Here is a 20,900-nt window from a genome sequence, read left to right on the forward strand (position 1 = left end):
ACACCGTCAGTAGTCCACATCCAAGCGTTATAGATCAGATATATTTTCAAACAAATTTTACTTGGTATTTCACTTCGACTATAGCGACCACAACCTATTATTTCTTCCGAAAGTAGCTTTTTACAGTTTAATATTCACCCCAACTTGAAGCATGGTATGTCCAAGTAATTATAAGGTTATTTAGACGATGATAATTTCATAATTAAGTTAGTGCTTCACGGAAATATTTTTTTCTGTCGGAACGAACAGCTGATTTTCATTATGGACCCTGTTGCCTCAATTATGTTATGATGAGACAAAAATATGGATCTATTACTGAAATTCAAAAGTTGGCATTGCATGTCATCAATGAGTGTCTTTATATAAATGTGAGGTTTTAGACTTCGAATGACTTTGAGTTTTTGTTTCTGTGAGTCTCGCCAGCCGTCTTAAATTACATGTTACCAACGATATTTTTCAGAACAAAAACATCCGAGAATCACGACTATTGTGGCGAATTAAGTGACCGATATTCAGGGGTTGTTTATAATTTTCATTGCCGCAGGTGCGGTCGAAACGTTTCTGAATGGTGAACTGTTATTAGGCTTGAAACCGGATAGCCGCAATACAGATTTTCAAGTTGTAGACGCTGATATAACGTTTCACGATGTGCTTCAACACCTGTGTACGGCAGTTTAGTATGAAATAACATTACATACAGTCCAACGCACCACACAGGTGCAGCTACCGTGTCAAGGCGAGAGATAATATTTCTTGTGGGTTTACGTGGGTAGGCCTTCTCCCCTTTGGGACGCTCCTTCTATTTGAAGTCTTATACTGCAGCACACTAATCTCAGGTCGGATTGCATCTAGGTCAAATTCAATAACCTTGAATTCACCTAGGCTAAAACTATTATTTACACCTGGTGAAAATGGTAAAGGATCATATTTGGGAAGGAATATAAAAATGATTTGTCTTCTTCTCGTTTATGAATACCCCGTTTAGTGCTTAGTGCTAACAGAATGGTTATTGTCAATAGTTTAATCGTTTATGTTTATCTGTTGGACATTTCTGTGTATGGTTTGTATTCTTGTAGAAAACATTGAAGCTTTATGCTGACCATTGAATGATATACCAATGGCGGACAGACCTGATCTGACAGAAAGTGAATATATATATATAAATTATTTTGTCACGTTACGTCAGATTTTTTTTTTGACTACGTTATTAACACCGATTAGTCTAAGTCAGCCCAAACTGTGTTCCGCGAGCGTCTTCGAAGTGTTCCGTGGAAAAAGAATCAAAAATACGTCCAAAATAGTCCTCATGACGATCTATGAAACGTGAAGTGGTCGCCCAACTGACCTTTCGATATCGCGGTCACCGTCGGCCTAAAGTGGACTAATTAGGGTGGGGTACTGGAATTTTCGATAACCGTCGCTATTCCTCCTTTGCCTGGTTTTACCTTGAAATGCTAAAAAAATTTCTCATTTTTGCTAAACTCTATTTAGTAGATAAATAAACTGCTGCAAGTACCTCTATCTTCATTAGACGTAACATTAGAGGCAAACACTAAGTTAGAGAAAGTAAACGACATAGAATGGTAAAATGAATGAATTGGTTTATATACACAGCATTTCGATTAATAAACAATAAAACATTTATATTAAATGCAATATGCAAAATGTTCAATCATTTTTTAGGTATGTTTAACACAATTCTGGTAGTTGCATTTGGCAACTCGCCACGAGATTGGGAACCGCTACATTACACCGTTTTACTTTATCAATTTTACTCTTTCAATTTTTGGTGTTACGCGAGGCGAGATAAAAAGTGCAAGTGTTCCGTGGCCAAAAAAGTTTGGGAAACGCTGGTTTAAGTAAGTGAAGCGTTTGCATCCGTAAAACAAGCAAGGATAAATACAACACAATCATAGGTATCGCGAATACCCGAACTATTCTGGTTAGGTCAAGAATACATTTTTTGTCACCATCATCGATATGCTGAGAATATAATAAATTACATAGTTATATTTGGAGAGGAGTGTTTATTCAGACACCTAAAATACATGAATTTTTTAAATTTAAAATTTGTGTCAAATTTTAGATTTTTGATATATGTATTTTTCCTAGTGAGCTAATGAATTATAACAAATATATTAAAATAAAAACGTTCACATGAATTCTAGAATATTTAATTACTTAATATAAGATTCCTATCTGATAAGAACAATCGAAATGGAGACATCCTCAATTATGACGTATCGAGTGTTAAAATTGCATGTTAAAGAAATTGGAATACATTTTTTCGTTCTCAATAATTGGAGTCAAAGGTGCTTAAGGCAATTTGTACTTGTCGTTTTAAGCATTTAAACTTGTGCGTTTGTTGCGAGATTTCGATAATGCGGTCACCTTGTCGGAAATCAATACAATTCATTGTGGCTAATTAAATTTAGGACGTATTTCAATGACATGCTGTCCATATTAAATGTCATATATATATAACAAATACTTAAATCGATAAAGTTGTAGAATTCCCTCAGCTATTTCAATTTGGCAATTCTGGAAATTACACACACCCTATTAATTAGGTCAATTTATCACTAAACCTTCGCAAAAACAACGTCTGATGAGACCTAGAATAAACCTAAGCAATATGTGAATATTATGAATTGACGATACTAAAATGACGAAGTTTTGCTTTATTTTAATATTTACCTAATCTTTGAAACATTGAAAGTATGAAGGCTACACTTCTAATACCTAGAAAATGTTTCTCAGCAATGTAGAATCTTAGAAGTCTTTTTTATTTCGTAAATGTAATAATAATTCACATGAAACTTGCAGTCTTCGTAACATATGCAGTTATTAATGCAGTAAAGTCTATTGCTCGTAAGTAGCGCCGAACTCTAATGAAACTATCCTTTTTTGTGTTCATAAATTAGTCAATTGAACTTTTCGCAATCTGCAACGCTTGTACAAACAACTCTTTCCATACACGGCCCACGTCGTTCAATATGGTGGCGGGCGAAAAGAAATGGCGACGCCAGAAGCGTGATAGTGGATCGTTTGTTCGGCAGTCTGCGTGGGTTCGCGATTCCCGAGAGCCCAAAGCTCGCCATTTCGGCCTCGTGGCTGAGCTGTCGCTATTCGGCTATTCCAATCTTTGGTATTTAGAAAGAATTGTTAGTGGATACGTATTCGGAATGATAAATTGGTTTTAGTCCAATTTGAACTATGGAGTTATCGAATTGTGATGAATAGTCAAGTCAGTCCGTCTGGCACAGCGTTTTCTTACCTCACAGTACACTTTGTAGCATTGGGCAACTTTGCAGTAAATTTCTCTTTATATATTCGCTGCGTTCTAATCTAGATAGTACTTAAAACTGGTATTCGCGAATATAATCCGATCCCGATGACAACGCCACGTACCACCGGCATACAGATACAAAATCGCCGCCGCAAAGTACGTAACGTCGACGTCAATTTGTTGTCGCATATCGATGTAATGGGTGCTTTGCAGTTTTATTGTAACAGAAAGTCGAGTGTATACCAAGGTAACGTATTGTACCACTAGAAATCATAATATACTATGAAATAATATTTTGAGCTTTGCGCCCGACATCGATCTGTTGGAACTATTAATAAGGGCTTCCGGATAAGATAAGTCTCGCCAGCGCTTCCTGACCGTCGGGTGTTTTGTCCACTGTTTGGTCAATATGGAAAGATTTGATTGCCGCGATGTTTTGCAAACATTGGCGACGACGTCGGGACCGCATTTGATCGAAGCGTTTATGCGTAGTTTGAGATGGAATTCATTTCGGAGAAAATACGGAAAATAAACAAACATGGACCACATTTGCTTCAACCCGAACGGCAATGATCCAGACTTGGTCAATCAAGAATTAGGATCATTATATAGGGTTACGCTGGCGTGGCCGACGATGGAAACTACGTGACGATCAATAATGCACGAAAAAATCGTTGAAGAATTTGTAATGGGAAATATTTTAGCGCAAGAATTCATGCTGCGCTTGTGGTTCTGATTATTGGGTGTTTCTCAAAACTGGTAAATAGACAGCTGCTGTGCGGAGACATCGTAGGTGTCATTATTAGTGTGGGAGCGTCTCGCCAAGTTCGTTTGCCAGAATAACTCAATGAAACTTTCAATAATCACAGAATTTCTTACTAAAATAGTACTTACATGTTCTACTAAATGACGAGAGGATAAAAGTCCTGAGCGATTTTCTAAAGTTTCATTCAGTATTGAAAGAATTGCATTAAGCGAGGCAATCGTTGGAGTTGTAAATTCAAGCAAAGACTGAAAGTGATTATCTACTTGGAATACTTTGAAAGGAATACGTGGAAAAGTCTCTCATAGCTGGTGATGATCGGGGTTTGTCACAGTCGGAATTCATCCTTGATTAAAATTTGGATTAACTTTTCGTGACTGATAAAGTGACATATCAATATGAATAAGTCAATAGTGAGTATACAGTGTTTGACCCTATTTTCTACCTATTGCTATATTGACAGAAGCTTCCTCATTCGGGTCTCGTGTAGTTTTCATACCTAACGTACTTCTAGTGGGCGTAGCATGACAATTTTTTCATGTGTTAACCCTAACCCCCACCTGACTATGCCATCTAAAAATTATGTCACTACGACATCACAATCACGTCATAAAGCTTGCAAAATATACATACAATCGCCCAAAATGGCATAGGCGCCAACGATAAAGAAGAGAGAAATAGCTGTTCAATTTCGGGTGCTCGTCTGCGCGTCTCGGATGACAGTTTGAAGGGCTCCAGTACGTCACTGTGACGTCGTAGTGACATAATTTTTGGATGGCGTTGTCAGGGGAGAGGAGGGTTAGGGTTAACACATGAAAAAATTGTTATGCTGCGCCCACTAGAAGTACGTTAGGTACGAAACTACATGAGACCCCCTCATTCTACCTGATTTTGCTTTACAACAACCCTTACCCATTTAATATCCCTTCCAAAAGAATATATTTAGGATACTTGAAAATATTAAATAAATATTTTAGAAGATGGTATTAGCGTTTATGAGAATACGTTTTATTGCAAATGGGATACATTGTGAGACTATTCTTCCAGCTAATCAATGTTTACAATCCTGGCAATATGATTTTGTTTTGCATAATATACAAGTGCTGTTCACAGAATCAATATGACAATATTCGAAAATCATAACAGAAAACTAACTTCTATTTAGTTTATTCAAATTAAGAAGCGACATCTAAACCCTCCTATGGCAGTGAGAACAGGATGTTATTTTATAGAAAACTAAGAACCGTCAACATAATTTACTCTTTAGTGATCACATTTTTTCGTAAATTGTTATATAAAATTGTTATATAAAAATATTGAAATTATGAGTATAAAAATTTTGATATTGAATTTGAAGACTAATATCTGAGTATTAATAATGAGAAGTAGTAACTTTCAAAAACATATTGGTAAATTTTCTGCTGGTTTCTTTCATTGACAGCTCAACAACCTTTGCTCTTTCCAGTTTTTAATCTACCTTCCTAACCCCAACACTAACTGGATAATTACTAATTTCCAATATTTTGAACAATGGCAGGTTTTTTTGGGGGGCGCGGGGCCTTTTACAAAAGATCTGAATTAAATCTGAACAATTGAAATTCTTTGGGTAATTCAGAATTGGTTCATCTCTTATTATTAACACACAACGCAAAACTTTGTCACTCAAGAATTATTAATGTACTGAGTGTTCACGGCTTGCTTTAATTTTGGTCTGATTATTCTTAATATACAACACATGTAATATTTTTTCAGAAAACTTCATGGATCATATATGTTGTCATGTGTGGATTGGTCGCAATAACAATGAGCCAAAGACGAAGACCTAACATCATACTTCTTGTAGCTGATGACCAAGATATTTTGCTTAGTGAGTGTCTAGTTTGTTAATATTGTATTTGATCATAATTCTACAGCCAATAAAACAGTAAAATTATTTTGTTAAAACATAGCTGTGGGTTTTTTTATTTTTCAAATCTCGCATTTTTAAAAAAGGTATTTGATTTCAGATTCAATGGATGTAATGAGTAAAACTAAAGAATTCCTAATACAAAAAGGCGTTGAATTTAAAAATGCATTCACTACCACACCAATATGTTGTCCATCAAGAAGTTCAATATTAACAGGTATGCTTGCAGGTTTGCAAATTGCCATTTTGCCACAATGTAGCATTCAAGCTTTTCTTAGAAGCATTTAAAATTGATGTATGGTAGATTGAAGAAAAATTGTGTTATTTATATCTTAATTTATGTTTTATTGACAAATATTGACAGGTCTTATCTATGCAGAGATTTATCTAGATATTTTTCTAATACCTTAATGTGTTTAATCATTCAATCAATTTCTAATCAACTTGGTTGAACTATATTTTCGTCATAATATGTTGTGGGATTTTGTATATCTCCTATGACTCAAACATGACGTACTTCAAATCGTTTAAGAACAATTTTCTGGGCAATTTCTAAGAAAAACCTTTAAAATTAGATTAAACTTTTGAACCTACAACAAGTGTGTGTGGCACTCAGATTCTTGTGATCATCTTTCTATTCATTGCTGTGAAGTTTATTTGTTTTTTGTTACAAAGTATTGTGGAAAATAAGTTGCAACAGCAAACACAAGAAATGGAGTAATGCAATTTTCTTAAGACTCGTTTATCTGTAACATATACTGTGTCTAGTAAATACCAAAATGGCTTTGAAAATTGACCTGTGAAATAGAGCATTGAAGATTTATGATTTCAAATATGTTAGTTTAAGTATGATATGTTCAAGGTACGGTCAATATATGGTTATTTTACTTGTGCGTGAGTTGTTGGCTGCCCGAGGTCACATGAAAGTACTTTCTACTGACATTGAATACCCTGTGATGTTTTATGTCTCCTGTTCCAGGTTTATATACACACAACCACCAAGTTTATACTAACAATGATAATTGCTCTTCGTCAATTTGGCGAAGATTCTATGAGTCACGGAGCTATGCAACTTATTTAGATAGATCTGGATATCATACTGGTAAGTCTTGGCTGGGAATATTTTACAAACTAAAGTGATATTTTTATATAGCCTATTTCAATATAATCCAAGTTTATATAATAGACGATTGTGTATTGAAAATGCTTCATCAATCAGTGTGCATTTTAATAGTGACCTTGTTAAGCAACTACAGGGTGACTCTTGAAAACAGAACACATGCCATTCAGAACATATTGTAGACATCTAGAGAGAACATAACTTTTGTTTAAAGCTTCCTAGATTATTGAAACTTCTGGTGACAATCAAACACAAACAGAAGTTCAACGATCGAATATTTTTTTTTATGTAGAAGTAATTAGGAAATTTATATGTTTGTTTTTTGACTCTTTCTGTGAATATGCTTCATGAAATTGAGAAACCCAGGTTTACTGCATTTATTACATTCAAACCTGAAATATATTTTCATCAATTATCTTTCTTATGTGAACTGTTAATTTTATTTGGAAATCTTTATTTTTTGCAAACTGGTTATTATCATTGAATTTCTATTGGATTAAAATCAAATAATAGTCAAAAGTTTTTTACTGTGTGTAATGCACCAATCATTATTTCCTCTAGATCTTGTAAAATGTTGTATCGTAGCCTTTAAACTCCAGTTAAGATTTTGCTAGCACATTGTTTACGGACAAAAAATTTATGTACTCTCTGAAGTATGTGAACCGAGATGGCGGATACCGGAACGTAGTATGTCTACCAGGTTAGGGTTAGGCCATAATTTTGGGTACAAATATTACGGGAGTCACTTGGCTAGTCCTCGAACTCATAATAAAACTAAAATAAGGAAAATTGGAATAAAATAACAGCCTAACCTTAACCTAGTACAAAGGCGGGTGTCCGCCATCTTGGTTCACATACTTCGGGAGTACCAAATTTTATGACGAACTTATGTAAAAAGGTTTCATAGAAAATGTGTTTCATCAAGACTTTCAAGTCCTTCGTTTTCCCATCTCTCTATTTTTCTTAATCTCGCTGTTGAACTTTTCCATATTAGAGTAATTCCCCTAACGCCATTTTTCTGATTTGTTGAAAGCTAATACCTTTGATCCTGTCTTATCTTAATTAAAAGTTTGGTTAAGAAACTTGGTTGACTGTGTTTACTCTGTCATCATGTTTGTTTGAAATCTTGGATTCTTTGATTTTTGTTGTGATTCTGTCTGATTTATATTAATTAAATCTTAAGTTGATCCTAATACAGGAGAATAATCAATAAAAGGAAGAGTTTACATCACATGTTAATTGTTAATCCACTTCTCATGACCCCAGTGTGATTGAAATACTCAGTCAAAGATTTAAATAGCCAGACAATAGAAGATACTTGATCAAGCTATGGTAGCTTAGTTCAACCAACAACATATTACTTTGATGAACTAAGGCTACAACATTTTTGTAAAATAAACTTTCAATTTTTACTTGATTACTTGTTGTTCACTTTCATTAGGGATTACTTTAAGACCTTTCATTCATTTCAAAGAGGAATTCATCCCAGTCTTATAAAAGGATAACTACTCAGTAAATTACTTTGTGGTGTTCCCGTACTAGTGAGCCCAACGATTTTATTCAAACTATCTTTAATAATTAAAATATAAAATATATTCCGAAATTGTATAATTGTGGCTCATAAGTAGTACTATTTTTCAAGTTATTTAGGAATAAAAGGATAAATTTTCTTTATTAACATATTATGGCTATTGCATTGAGCGCAAGCAGAAAATTTGAATATGCTCCATAGTTTTTGTTTCAACAAAGTTATTCCATTACCACATTCGACATTCTCAAGAAGCCAAACTGAAATAATTGGTTTTACTTATTATTTTTCTAATTATAATCTCAGATTAAAACAGCCATAATCACAACTAATTACATACTCTTTGATATGCCCACTCTTTCACATAATTATCTTATTTCACTGTATTGCTAATATCATCAACAAGGACTAATTTTTGTGTGAATCATACAATTAAAATTTTTTAGCTATACTTTTAACTTTAAAGGCCTTTTCTTATTTCTCTTTTTTATATTTTTCTTGTATCTGATGTCTTGTATATTACTTCCTCAATGATTTCCTCCATTTTTATATTTATTGACTGTTTAGTATGCCATTTGGATTAAGATTTTTACATTATACTGTATTTCAAGAAAAGTATTGAACAAACAAACAAAACTTAATTTTTTCAATTCTACGAAAACAAATAAAATTTATTTAACACTTGTGCTACACAGCTTGTGTACGATTGTACCCAAAAGTTTCTATAATTTAGAACTATTTGCACAAAAGGTATGTTCTCGTTAAAATGTGTCCCAAATGACCTGGGTTCTGCTTTTCGAGGGGTCGTCCTGTATTATGAAGAGGTCATACTGGTGATATTAAATTAGGTTTTAAATAGTATCATTAATATATTTTCGGTACAGTAATGTAGACAAAGCATTCAAACATGGATAGACAAAGAATCATCAAGTGAATTGCAATAAAATTATTTAAATCCTTTGTCTTTGTCTTCACTGATGTCATTGAAATTGATCTTCAAGGTTATTTTGGAAAGTACTTGAATGATTACAATGGTTCTCATATACCGCCTGGTTGGGATTACTGGATGGGCTTAGTGAAAAACTCAAAATATTACAACTATACGCTTCGTCATAATGGAATTAGAGAGCTTCATGGAAATAATTATGCCAAGGTTAGGCGAACACTATCTATTTCATCTATTGATTAGTTTTTGAATAATATAAATAAGTCTATTTTTAGCAAGTTTTACATAAGTCATTAATTTATTGAATTAATGGAAAAGCACGATTTCCATTATAATCCGATTTTTAAAATAGGTCTCTTATGAGCGCTTCAGAAGTGTATGTACTAATATGAAGATAACTAATTTTATTCGCCTACTTTACATCAAGTTGTATGAAGGCACGAAAACCTATATGCAAAGGATACTCACCTGAATATTCACTTAACTAACACAGAAGTCCCCAAACTCCTAATGGAACTAAAATAAGGAAAATCGAAATAATATTATGACCTAACCCCAACTTGGTACATATATATTAGGGTAATACGTTTTTATGAACTAAAAATATTTATTTTGATTTTAGGATTATTTGACTGACTTGGTGACAAATCGAAGTATTGAGTTTTTTCGAAATTCAAAACTAGAAGATCCAGAACGACCTGTACTTGCCGTTGCCAGTTTTCCAGCTCCGCATGGTCCTGAAGATGGAGCCCCTCAATATCAAGATTTATTTTCTGATACAGAAACTCACATGTACGTGCCAATAACTAACTATAGAGTGTCCATGAAGTCCTGGGATTTTTTAAAATTGCAAACATCTTTTGTATATTATCATTTTAAAGGCAGTATGATGGAATCAAATCTATAACTCTAAATTTTTGATTCAAAACTCAGCAAACAAAACTTTAAAATTAACTCTATAAAATTTTGTTGAAAACTAGTGCAGAATATTTCAAGAAATGTCTGTCATGCAAGCTAAATTGATATTACTATGTCAGTTTGTAGTAGGGATTTTGAGTATTGTAATTTAGGTCTCTCATCCACCATTACTTTTGCTAGTAATATTTTATATAATGTTATAAGTTATAAAATATAACTATTGATCCGTGTAAACAGAATTTGCAAATTTATTTATTTTTTGGTATTGTGAAAAACGTTTTCAAATACCTGTCATTTTATGTCTGTCTGTTAAAGTCTTAACATACAAACATTTATTCTGTCGAGTTATTTTTTTGAATATTACGTAATTTCATATTTATTTTCTCTCTAGAACCCAGAGTTTTGACTACTTTCCTAATCCAGACAAACATTGGATCATTAGACAAAGGAATACTGGAATGGACGAGACACAATTACGCTTTTCCAAACTTCTTCAACAAAAACGACTACAGACATTATTGTCTGTTGATGACGGCGTTAAAAAGGTAAAAACGTACATACTTTCATATACTGCTTAAATTTATTCAACGAATTCAATATATTTAAGTAATGTCTCAATCCACGTCTATTTACATTGCCAACTCTACTTAACTGATGTTTGAATAATTAATCTTTGTCTGAGTGCTCATTTGTTGACCCACGTTTGTCAAATCAGCAAAATGGAGGCGTGATGTAGATTTGTAACCATCTTTTCAAATCTATCAGGATTTTTTTTTGGTACATTTATACCAAGTTAATAAGTTATATATATCTTATGATATATTTATTCTAAAATTAAGTGAACACAAATTTTTGTTTAAAAACTTGAAATTATGAGAAATGAATAATTTAAACTAGAAATAATATAGAAATCTGTGTAATCTGTATATTAGCAATCCGCATATTCCACTAACAAATTGCGATAGTTATAATTCTTTTTTTTAATATGTCTTTGAGTATTTTATATTGATATATAACTCCTGGTGGAAAGGGTCTTACCAGGTAAACTACAAGTGTTGAAGATTGTCATTTTGTGACATGATTTTTAGCTGATTTTTTTAGATTCTAATTGCAAAATTGAACCTCAGTCAAAAGAATTGCTATTGCATGTTTTAAACTACCGGTAGATTTATTTGGTCCTCTCTGGTTGTTTACTCATTGAGTGATGCCTTGAAACTGACTTCGCATGAGTGTGAGACTGCATTTTAAAAAGATTATCATGTTCACTTTGGACATGGGGAAAAGTTATATTATTTTTCAATTGATTTCTTTTTCTTGATACTCCTGGAGCCAACTAGAAAAGGGATCGATTTTAACTTTTGGTTTGGACGTGGCAAAAAGTATATAAAACTGCATGCCAGCTTGTATCAGAACACATTAGTTTATCTGGCTGGTATTTGCATTGTTCAAGTACCCACAGTAGCAAAGATATTTAGAATATGTTGTTTACTGTCATAAATAATGAGATGTAAACAACACTAATTTGTTATTGATGGGTGTGCTTTTGACACAAAAATATATTATCCGCAAATATAAGTTAGGTGATAAGGTATATAAATATTGAACAGAAGTAACGTTTCTATTTAGCAAGGGGCAGTTAGCGCCTCGGCCTTATTGCAAAAAAATGCAAGTCCTTGTTTAAAGATTGAGCGAGAGACGCAAAAACTGTGGTTTTTGTATCAAATGAGGAATTGTTGTCATAGTTGCGGAGTCGTTATTGGCCTGTGCATAGTTGTGGGTAATCCAGGGAATTCATTAAACACTCATTATAGATTACACAATTGACCTGAAGCTGCACCTGATTGAACAAACATTTAAATGACAGGCATAATCTTTAAATGACTCAGTTTTATGATGGACTTTTGTTGCATGATAAATACCATAGGTATAATGAATGGATGATATACTGTTTGTGTAGAATGCGTTTTCGATTATTTTAATTCATCCTCAAGCTTTTTAATGTTAATTTATGAATGTGGTTTTGGCACAAGTGTGAGAGGTCCAAGAAATTATATTGTGGTTAAATTGAAAGATTTGTTAATTGAAGTAATTTGGCTATTTAGTTTGATTTAAGAATAAAAAAAAGAATTGTCTCAGTTCTGAACATTTCAAAATGCCTTCATTCAGAAACTTGGCATTTTTGTCGTGGTAGGCTACATTTTTAAAAAATCAGAAAACTCGTCAAATGATTCAATGCAAAGCACTGACGCTACGTGTGTGGGAATCGTATACATTCAAACAACAGTAAAAATAGTTTTTAACCTGATTAGTATTCTTGTTTAGTTCTGTTTCCAAATCGAAAATCAAAAGTAAAGTCGATACAATGGTGGCAATTCGAAACAATCAATTACACTTTTTTCATGAAGCCGTAAAATTTTATTTATTTTCTTCCAATATTAATATGCAAAAAAAAAACTGGCTACTGGAGTATTCATACTGATTAATTGAAGGAAGAACAGAACAAAGACTCTTAAATCATAAAATTAAGGTCATCTTTATTTTTGATAAGCATTTGGAACGACTAGCGCAAATGCATATTGTGCGAATAGGGAGTTAGTTAGTATCCCAACTGATAGTTTAAGAAGTTGTTCTTAATATTTAGTATTGTCCTGATTTAACAAATGTAACAAATTGCATAGTAGTTTTACAAATGTATTTTTTTTCCTGTGAAACTCGAACATATGTTTTTGTGTGTGTGTGTGTGTGGTGTAACTTCATCTTATCATCTAAAATATATGTCATTAGTTGTAACCAGAACATAGTAATTTGTCTCGTTCTTTATCCAAAATGTCTGGCTGGTTTTTCTGCCTCAGCAGTTTAGCAGTTTAATTTTACTATCTATAATCTTTGACCAGACATGGGTCATAGATTCATGGAAATCAGTAATAATAACAAAATGACTTCCAATTAGCAAGTATCTTAGGGTCTATTATTGAGGATTCAATGTTTTATTAATACTTGATTTCATATGATACCAGTACAAATTTTAAACAGGATGTAGTTTTCTAGTCAAGAATTTGATATGGTGTTATCTATAGTTTTGTCATCATAACATCCTTCCTAAAATTAATGGCGCATAGATGAAGCTTTCATAATATCAATATTATTATTATATATATGAAATTCAAAACATCTAATATAAATTATGGAAGTTTTTGACGAATGACTATAGGCAGGAAATAACAGAAATGTCTCTTATGTTCTTAAAGATATTTTGAATTTAATGATTTGAGGTGAGAAAATTATTGAATCATAAAAAGTATTGAATCCTGATTTTTCCGATCAAATAGCTTACATTATTTTTTATTCTACTTCAATTCAGCATGTAAAATGATATTTTTTTCTATTTATACAATGCTTAATTATGCCTTTCTCTCCAAGCATGGCCCTTCATCTAACGATATGTAGGAAGCTACTTATTATTTGGAAAGACCGGACCTATCCAATTTATTACACCCCAGTTGATATGGCGGCATGGGATTTGAACCTGGGTGTGAACTGTGATGACAACACAGTCAGTCATGCATCAAGAGTACAAGACCCTCAATATTTTGCAGAAGAAGATATATCTTAAGATTTTCCATCATCACATTATTAGAACACATAAAAATTTTACATAACCTAATTTGATTTTAGATAATCGACATGCTCCGGGATATTAATGAACTGGAGAATACTTACATCATATACTCATCTGACCATGGATACCATATCGGACAATTTGGCATTCCAAAGGGGAAGTCAATGCCTTATGACTTTGATATTCGAATACCTTTTTTTGTAAGGGGACCTGGATTGCCTAACAATTACAAGTATGATTTAGCATGTTATTGAATTGGTGAATTATAAAAATATAGCACCTACAGCATTCAGCTGTTTAAAGGTAAATTGTAAATTGCTTTTTCAATGGAACTGTTGGAAAATAGGCTATTAATATAACTTTTTCAAATGAGCAAGCAATATAGATTTTTTACGGAACCCCCGAATTATGTGCACCAAGATGGCGCACAACCTGAATGTAGCATGTGTACCAGGTTAGGGTTCAGGTTGTGCGCCATCTTGGTGCACATACTTCGGGAGCGCCTTTTTACATTCTTTTCGCTGCGAACAATGCCCTATGAAGCAGCCACTGATATCTAACAACATGCAAGAAGCTACTTATTATTTGGAAGGCGCTTTGACGCTTAGCTAGGCCATCATGTCGCCCATTGAATCGTTTTGGAATTTGCAATTGCGGTTCATGTAGGACAAAAATTAAACATTGTCAATTGTCAAGTGGATCGCCTCTAATTTGTCAACCAGAAATCTTTTTTGGGGTTTTCTGAAGTTCATTGTTTACTTAAATTTTTCTCATTTTGAAATATTGATTCAACACGTGTGTATGGGCCATGGGCCAAATCCGGCCAGTTTGGTAATTTAATCTGGCCCGTTCGATGCTGGCACAACCACACTAAAACCCAAATTTTATGTTTAGTGAAAAATAGCTCAAGGAGTTTGTTGAAATTGTGATTAAATTTGGTTTTGGAACGAGTCTTATTGTTTTCCACTTTTGCTTTTGTAACACTGTAAATATTGTTCATAAAATGTAACTTTTAACGTTATTACACTTACATGGCCCGCCAGTTTAAGCGGGCAAAATTTTTGGCCCCTGGTCCGAAAACATTGCCCATATCTGCTGTAGATTGTGTTGGTTCTTCGTTTAATTGATTTCAGTAAGCCGGTAAAGGTATGGGGCTGGTATGGGCCATCTTTTGTCCACACATATTTATGCATTGATCTCTTTTTTTTATTCGTTTACATAAACATATATAAAATATAAATATATTTTTATATAGGTATTATATAATTCATATGTAAAATGATATCGGTTATAATTTCATCATGCAGCTCATTTCTATGATTTCTATCATTTCTACATTTTTTTTCATTTTTTATAGATCGAACAAAATTGCTCTAAATATCGACATTGCTCCAACTATACTTGGAATAGCTGGTGTTTCTGTTCCTGTGGATATGGATGGTAGAAATTTATTAGATCTATTCGAGTAAGTAATTACTTGTGAGCAAATTATTTTACCAACCTGAAAAAGCTGTATTCATTGTGAATTGTATTGCATATTTAAAAGAGATTGGTTTCAACAAGACGGAATTGCAAAAATTCTTTTAAAGATATTTCTCATGTGTGTACTGTGCTGTGGAGTTTGGTATTTTCCACTTGCTGGACCCAAAATTTGTTTTCTGTTATTGTAACATAAAATTTCAACAAACTGCCCTTTAAAACATTTGTCGCGTTTTTACTTGGAGTCAGTGTGAACAACCAGAACCAATTTAGTTATGAATGTAAATATTGAATTTTTCAAGTATTAGTGCGGTCAATCTATCATTTTGTTGTAATTTTCTGATGTCATGCATCATTACCAATGCATAGTCTGTTGGGAAATGAAATGTCTTTGCCATATGGTTCAATCATCCGCTTGTATACTTTGGTTATTTTCCACTTCCTTGTCAATTAGCAGTGGATTTAGTTGGCATGCAACGTATTCTGGATTCTGGAATAAACCAGATAAAACTGTGACATAGGGATTATGAATCAGACCCAAGTTGAATGTTGCCGCAAGTTATAGACTTCTTCTATTACCTCACTGCCAACTTTCTCATTCAGATTCAGGGATGTGTTGAATTGAGTTGTAAATTCCAAACTGAAAGTATTCCTTTATTCTAAAAAGCAGTTTCCTGTTAATTCTTTTATGTATGCAGATGACTTCTTGTCTCCTGCTTTTATTGGCATATAAATATTTTAATATATGTCTCATCTTCAATGAAGCATAAAACATTAACGAAAATATACAGGTGCAATGTAATGAATATTGGACTATGCGCATCTTATTACCATTTGGATACGAAAAAAATTTCTTATTGCTATATAAACTTACTGGAAATATTGTGTGAAATATTCTCATAACTCACTCAGTATTGGTAGGCCTGGGTAATGGAATTTTTTTAAAATTTTTTGTGCATGCTCCTTAGATTTCCAAAGGCATTGTTAACATTTGACTTCATTTTATAAATGAAAAAACTCATCAATCTTACTTTACATCATGTCACATGTCCTTATATACACACAATTGTACGTGACTATTTGTCATTTAGTGAGGAAAAACTAGAAGCCAAACCATGGCGTGACAGCTTCCTTGTGGAGCGTGGAAAATTACCACGAAATCGAACACACCTGGTTCGTCCAAAAATGCCCAAGGAAACAAAGATTGAGAAATTGAAAAAGGTAAAATATATTAATGATTTTTTTGTATTTTTTTTCAAAAAAAAAAATATTGTAAATTACAAGTTCTTACGACGAGTTCTTTGACTTTTAAATTAGCTACATGACTGGATTGGATTTGAATTTTCTTGAATGTATTTTTCTACCGCTTATTGGCGTGGAGTTTTTTCTTGCTGGAAAAGTTTTATGTCGACTGTTTTCTCCCCAATGCGATATATGATAAGAATCGTCTTTTTAATTATTTCTATTGATCTTTTTGCTCAAGCATGATTATCTAATATAATAATAAAAGTTTGAATTACTTATAAAAAAGAAAATTTTCTTTATCAAATGTGACTAAATTTGAATGTTTGAATATGTTTGGTTTTAACGCAAATTCTATTTTCTTTGATACACTAATTATTTAGTGAGGATAGTGCATGACGGACTAGCGGTTTAAGTGTCACACCTAACTGTGTTGTTATCGCAGTCCACACATCTCTGGAGCGTCCGCTCCTTCCTTGTTTTTGGTCATAGAACAAAATGCATCAGTTAGAGAAGCTAATAAGCATTATTGAATTGCGTCATTTTTGGTGATAAACGTGAATTCATATTAATGATGAATGCAACGTTTTTTATAATAATAAAAAAGTAATTTTTGCGAAATGTAATATCATGTCAAATTAAAAAGTCATTGAATCACCTCATGCTCATAAACTTGGACCATCTGTTATGCTACACTATAAATATACTTCTGAAAGTTTGAGTTGATTCAAAAAAAAATTATTTAAGCAGTTTAAAATGTCACAAAACTTGTGGACCATTGTGTATATGTATTTCGAAGAAATGTTTTTGGCTTATACAGTGTAACCAAAATTGCCATTTTGAAGCCTTTTTCAAAGTTATAATTATGATAGTATCTTCATTATGTCAGTCAGGATTAGATAAAGTGTTATAATTTTCTATTCAACTTTGATTTTTAGCATCCTTGTTTTGAAATAATAAATTCCCGTTGTATGCGATCTGTACTGGCTAATCATATGCGGGTTGTTCAAATTATCAATATTTTAGCAATCATACTTTATATTGGAATTTTGAAATCCTTACCGGTAGATATTTTTTTTGTTGGGCACTGTTGAGTTACCAAAATAGATGTTTTTATTGTCGTCAAATTTTTGTCCTGACAAAATTAAAATTATCTGCACTCCAGAAGTGTATGTACCAATGTGAAGGTAACTAATTTTGTTCGGCTACTTAAAATCAAGTTGTATTAAGGGACTAAAACCTTTGGGTAGGGGATAATATTCACTTGGCTAGCACAGACAGTCCCCGAACTTGTAATAGAACTAAAAAAGGAAAATCGAAATAATATTATGGCCTAACTCTAGCCTGGTACACACAATATGGGAGTACCGGTTTATCAAGTCTAAAAGTATCAAATCTTTTCAAGCTTATGTATAATATATATTTTTTTTCCAATTAAAGATCTGCGTATCTCAGGAGTATAGCTTTATTAAAAACATACAAACGAAAATACACAAAAATGTTGAATAAACAAACCTTATCTAGCTAGTTTGCTCCTGATCCAAGCATCTGTTGCTGTTTTTATAATAATTATGATTGATGACATCAGTCGTAATTGAATATCATCCAGATAATTTGAGGTGACGCCCACGTGACTATGAAATTATAATTCTGATGCTCCTGTTATTTAATACAGAATGGCTAGACATGAAGTGATTGCTTACCCTTTTGATAGTAAGTAAGATGTACTGAATAAATGGAAAAATGGTTTTCTTTAAATAATATTGACAATCAATGCCATTTTTAAGAGGTTGTTTTGTTAGTAACATTTCGATTTTCAAAATTACAAAGAATTTCAAAAAAAATTCTAAATATTTCTGTGATGTCAATTATCACCATGAATTTATAAACTTATTTGCGGCCTTGAAAACATGCATTTGTCATTCTGTGAAACTTGAAACTTTATATTTTAATGTATATAAGATTGCACCTTCACAATACCCCCTTGTCTGTATCATCTGCTCTATTGGACAGTCATTATCTGTCTGCGATCTATGTAATGACTTCAAAGCAGATAAACTTGAATTTTATCAAATTTACCATCAGTAAGAAAATTCCTAGTCTTGATCATGAGAAAATTCTTTATAAACATAAGTGTTGTTGTTGAAAGGTGAAGTACAGTCGTGGAATGTGGTTTTTGTTTATTTATTATATTAAATGAACAAGCTAAAAGTCTGTTTACATACTAGCTTTGAAGATTATTCGATTCGGTTGCATGGTAATAAGACATTTACTATATATTTGTCCTATATACCAATTAATGTACACCATTGGTTTTCAACTTTTTTTAGTAAATCAGAACCAGAGAAACATCCCAGAGGCTAGAAGAACACAGTGTGATAGTTTTAAAAATCACTATTTGATAAATTATATGAAATTAATATTAAAAAATGAAATGATCTCTATAGTGTCTCTAGAAATTTGGTTATATTTAAACAATATACCCATAAAAATATAGACTCTTGAATTTGAAATTAAAACCAATGATGCATACTCAATAGACATCGATACTTAGAAAAAATCTTTGCATTATTTTAGTAATTTTATTTTGTGGCTTGGGAAACTGCATCACTTTAATACCACAGGTGTGCATTGTATTAGAGAAGTTTTGACGACCACACACTACAATATTTCATGCAGATAAGATTCCAAGTACAGGTGGTAATATCCATGTTACATTCAGACTGCTATGAAGGACCATTATCGATTTTCGAGTACATCAAGTTGGGAATGTTTTCATATTTCAAAAATAAAATGATGATGTAATAATATTGCCTGACGTTGGCAAGTTCAGTTTATCTCACATCTGTTAATATATAATCATCACCTGCAGGTAGAAATATTTAAGGAGAAAGGCTCTTTCAAAGGCTTTCTTTGTAACTTTTTTAGTATCGATAATTTGTTTGGAAGGCATGTTTGTGATATCTGTCTAGATGCAATTTACATACACATTATTATGGCTTCAATTCAGATCAAAGCACTGCTTAATAAAAGATATTTTATATGAAATATTTAATGATGGTTCATAAACATATGTATGCTTTACAAATATTTTCCAGTTGCTAAGCAATATGATGTGAAATAAAAAGCAGATTATTAAGTCATAAAACAGATTTATAAATCATAATCTATTGATTGAAACAGTGAGGCAAAAATCCAAATTCACCAGTTATTCTTGGTTAATATATAATATACCTGCATGGCCGTATATATGTAGAATAGGTTATCTATCAGTTCGATCATAATTCTTGAATTTAGGCCTAAAACTCTTTTTGTTCGCAATCATTCAAATACAAGTATAAAGTAATTTTAAGAGTTTCAGGACATAAGGGCAAATGTTAAAATATTAATAAGATGCAGCTTGTTAAAGCTGAGATTAAATTGTAGTTTGAAATGATGCTATATTCACCAAAGTATATTCAATAAAATAAATGTTCAGAAGTTTTAAAATTGAAAATATATTTTTGCTCATTTCCACTATAGAGCTTTTTGAAGAGTCACCTTTTCTCTTTTATAGCTAATATAGAAATTGTTCCGTATACATCCACTTATTTATATTCGTTACATCCATGGCCCTGGTATGTTTTTAGGCTTATTGGGGTTTAATCACTTAAATGGAAGAAATTCTTTGAAATTCCCCAGTCATCAAAGTCAACATCCGGGTGACTAACATTAGTAAACTAACGGCGCCTTACCCACAGTCCAGACAGTTATGACGCAGCGGGAGATCTTTTAATAATAAACAGCTGACGTCAATAATTGCTTTTCAGTTATGTCAGACACCAAATTATGTCAACCCTTGTCAGATCAGTCAATTTTGGACATGTGTGACAGACTCTGAAGGAAAGTTAAGGTAAAAATTTTGTTTTTGAGTTCTTTAATTTATAAGAATGGTTTTTAGAATATCTATATTTAGATAATGTTCAGACGGGTGTATCGGCCAATGTTCCTTTCTCTTCTCTAAGTAAACATTACAGCTCATTGGCATCTTAAAATGGTAACTTGATTACACTTTTACGACATGGAAAATCATTTAAATTGTTTGCCTTTT

At 32.5% G+C, this 20,900-nt stretch overlaps 1 protein-coding gene across 2 annotated transcripts in view; it reads left to right on the top strand.

The window, feature by feature from the left end:
* The first annotated feature begins 4,082 nt into the window (after positions 1-4,082).
* LOC120336769 (extracellular sulfatase Sulf-2-like) overlaps positions 4,083-20,900 on the top strand; it is a 32,587-nt gene continuing 15,769 nt past the window's right edge. Inside the window, exons 1-11 of one of the 2 annotated variants that reach the window (XM_039404529.2) lie at positions 4,083-4,465; positions 5,805-5,919; positions 6,059-6,175; positions 6,938-7,060; positions 9,608-9,759; positions 10,175-10,344; positions 10,862-11,015; positions 14,146-14,321; positions 15,447-15,554; positions 16,660-16,789; positions 20,620-20,702. In XM_039404529.2, coding sequence (XP_039260463.1) covers positions 4,451-4,465; positions 5,805-5,919; positions 6,059-6,175; positions 6,938-7,060; positions 9,608-9,759; positions 10,175-10,344; positions 10,862-11,015; positions 14,146-14,321; positions 15,447-15,554; positions 16,660-16,789; positions 20,620-20,702 — 1,343 coding nt within the window. In that variant the 5' untranslated portion in view covers positions 4,083-4,450. The remainder of the gene's footprint in view (positions 4,466-5,804; positions 5,920-6,058; positions 6,176-6,937; positions 7,061-9,607; positions 9,760-10,174; positions 10,345-10,861; positions 11,016-14,145; positions 14,322-15,446; positions 15,555-16,659; positions 16,790-20,619; positions 20,703-20,900) is intronic. The other variant, XM_039404528.2, reaches the window with a different exon arrangement.

The sequence above is a fragment of the Styela clava genome, chromosome 2, assembly GCF_964204865.1.
Source record: "Styela clava chromosome 2, kaStyClav1.hap1.2, whole genome shotgun sequence".
NCBI classification, from domain to species: domain Eukaryota; kingdom Metazoa; phylum Chordata; class Ascidiacea; order Stolidobranchia; family Styelidae; genus Styela; species Styela clava.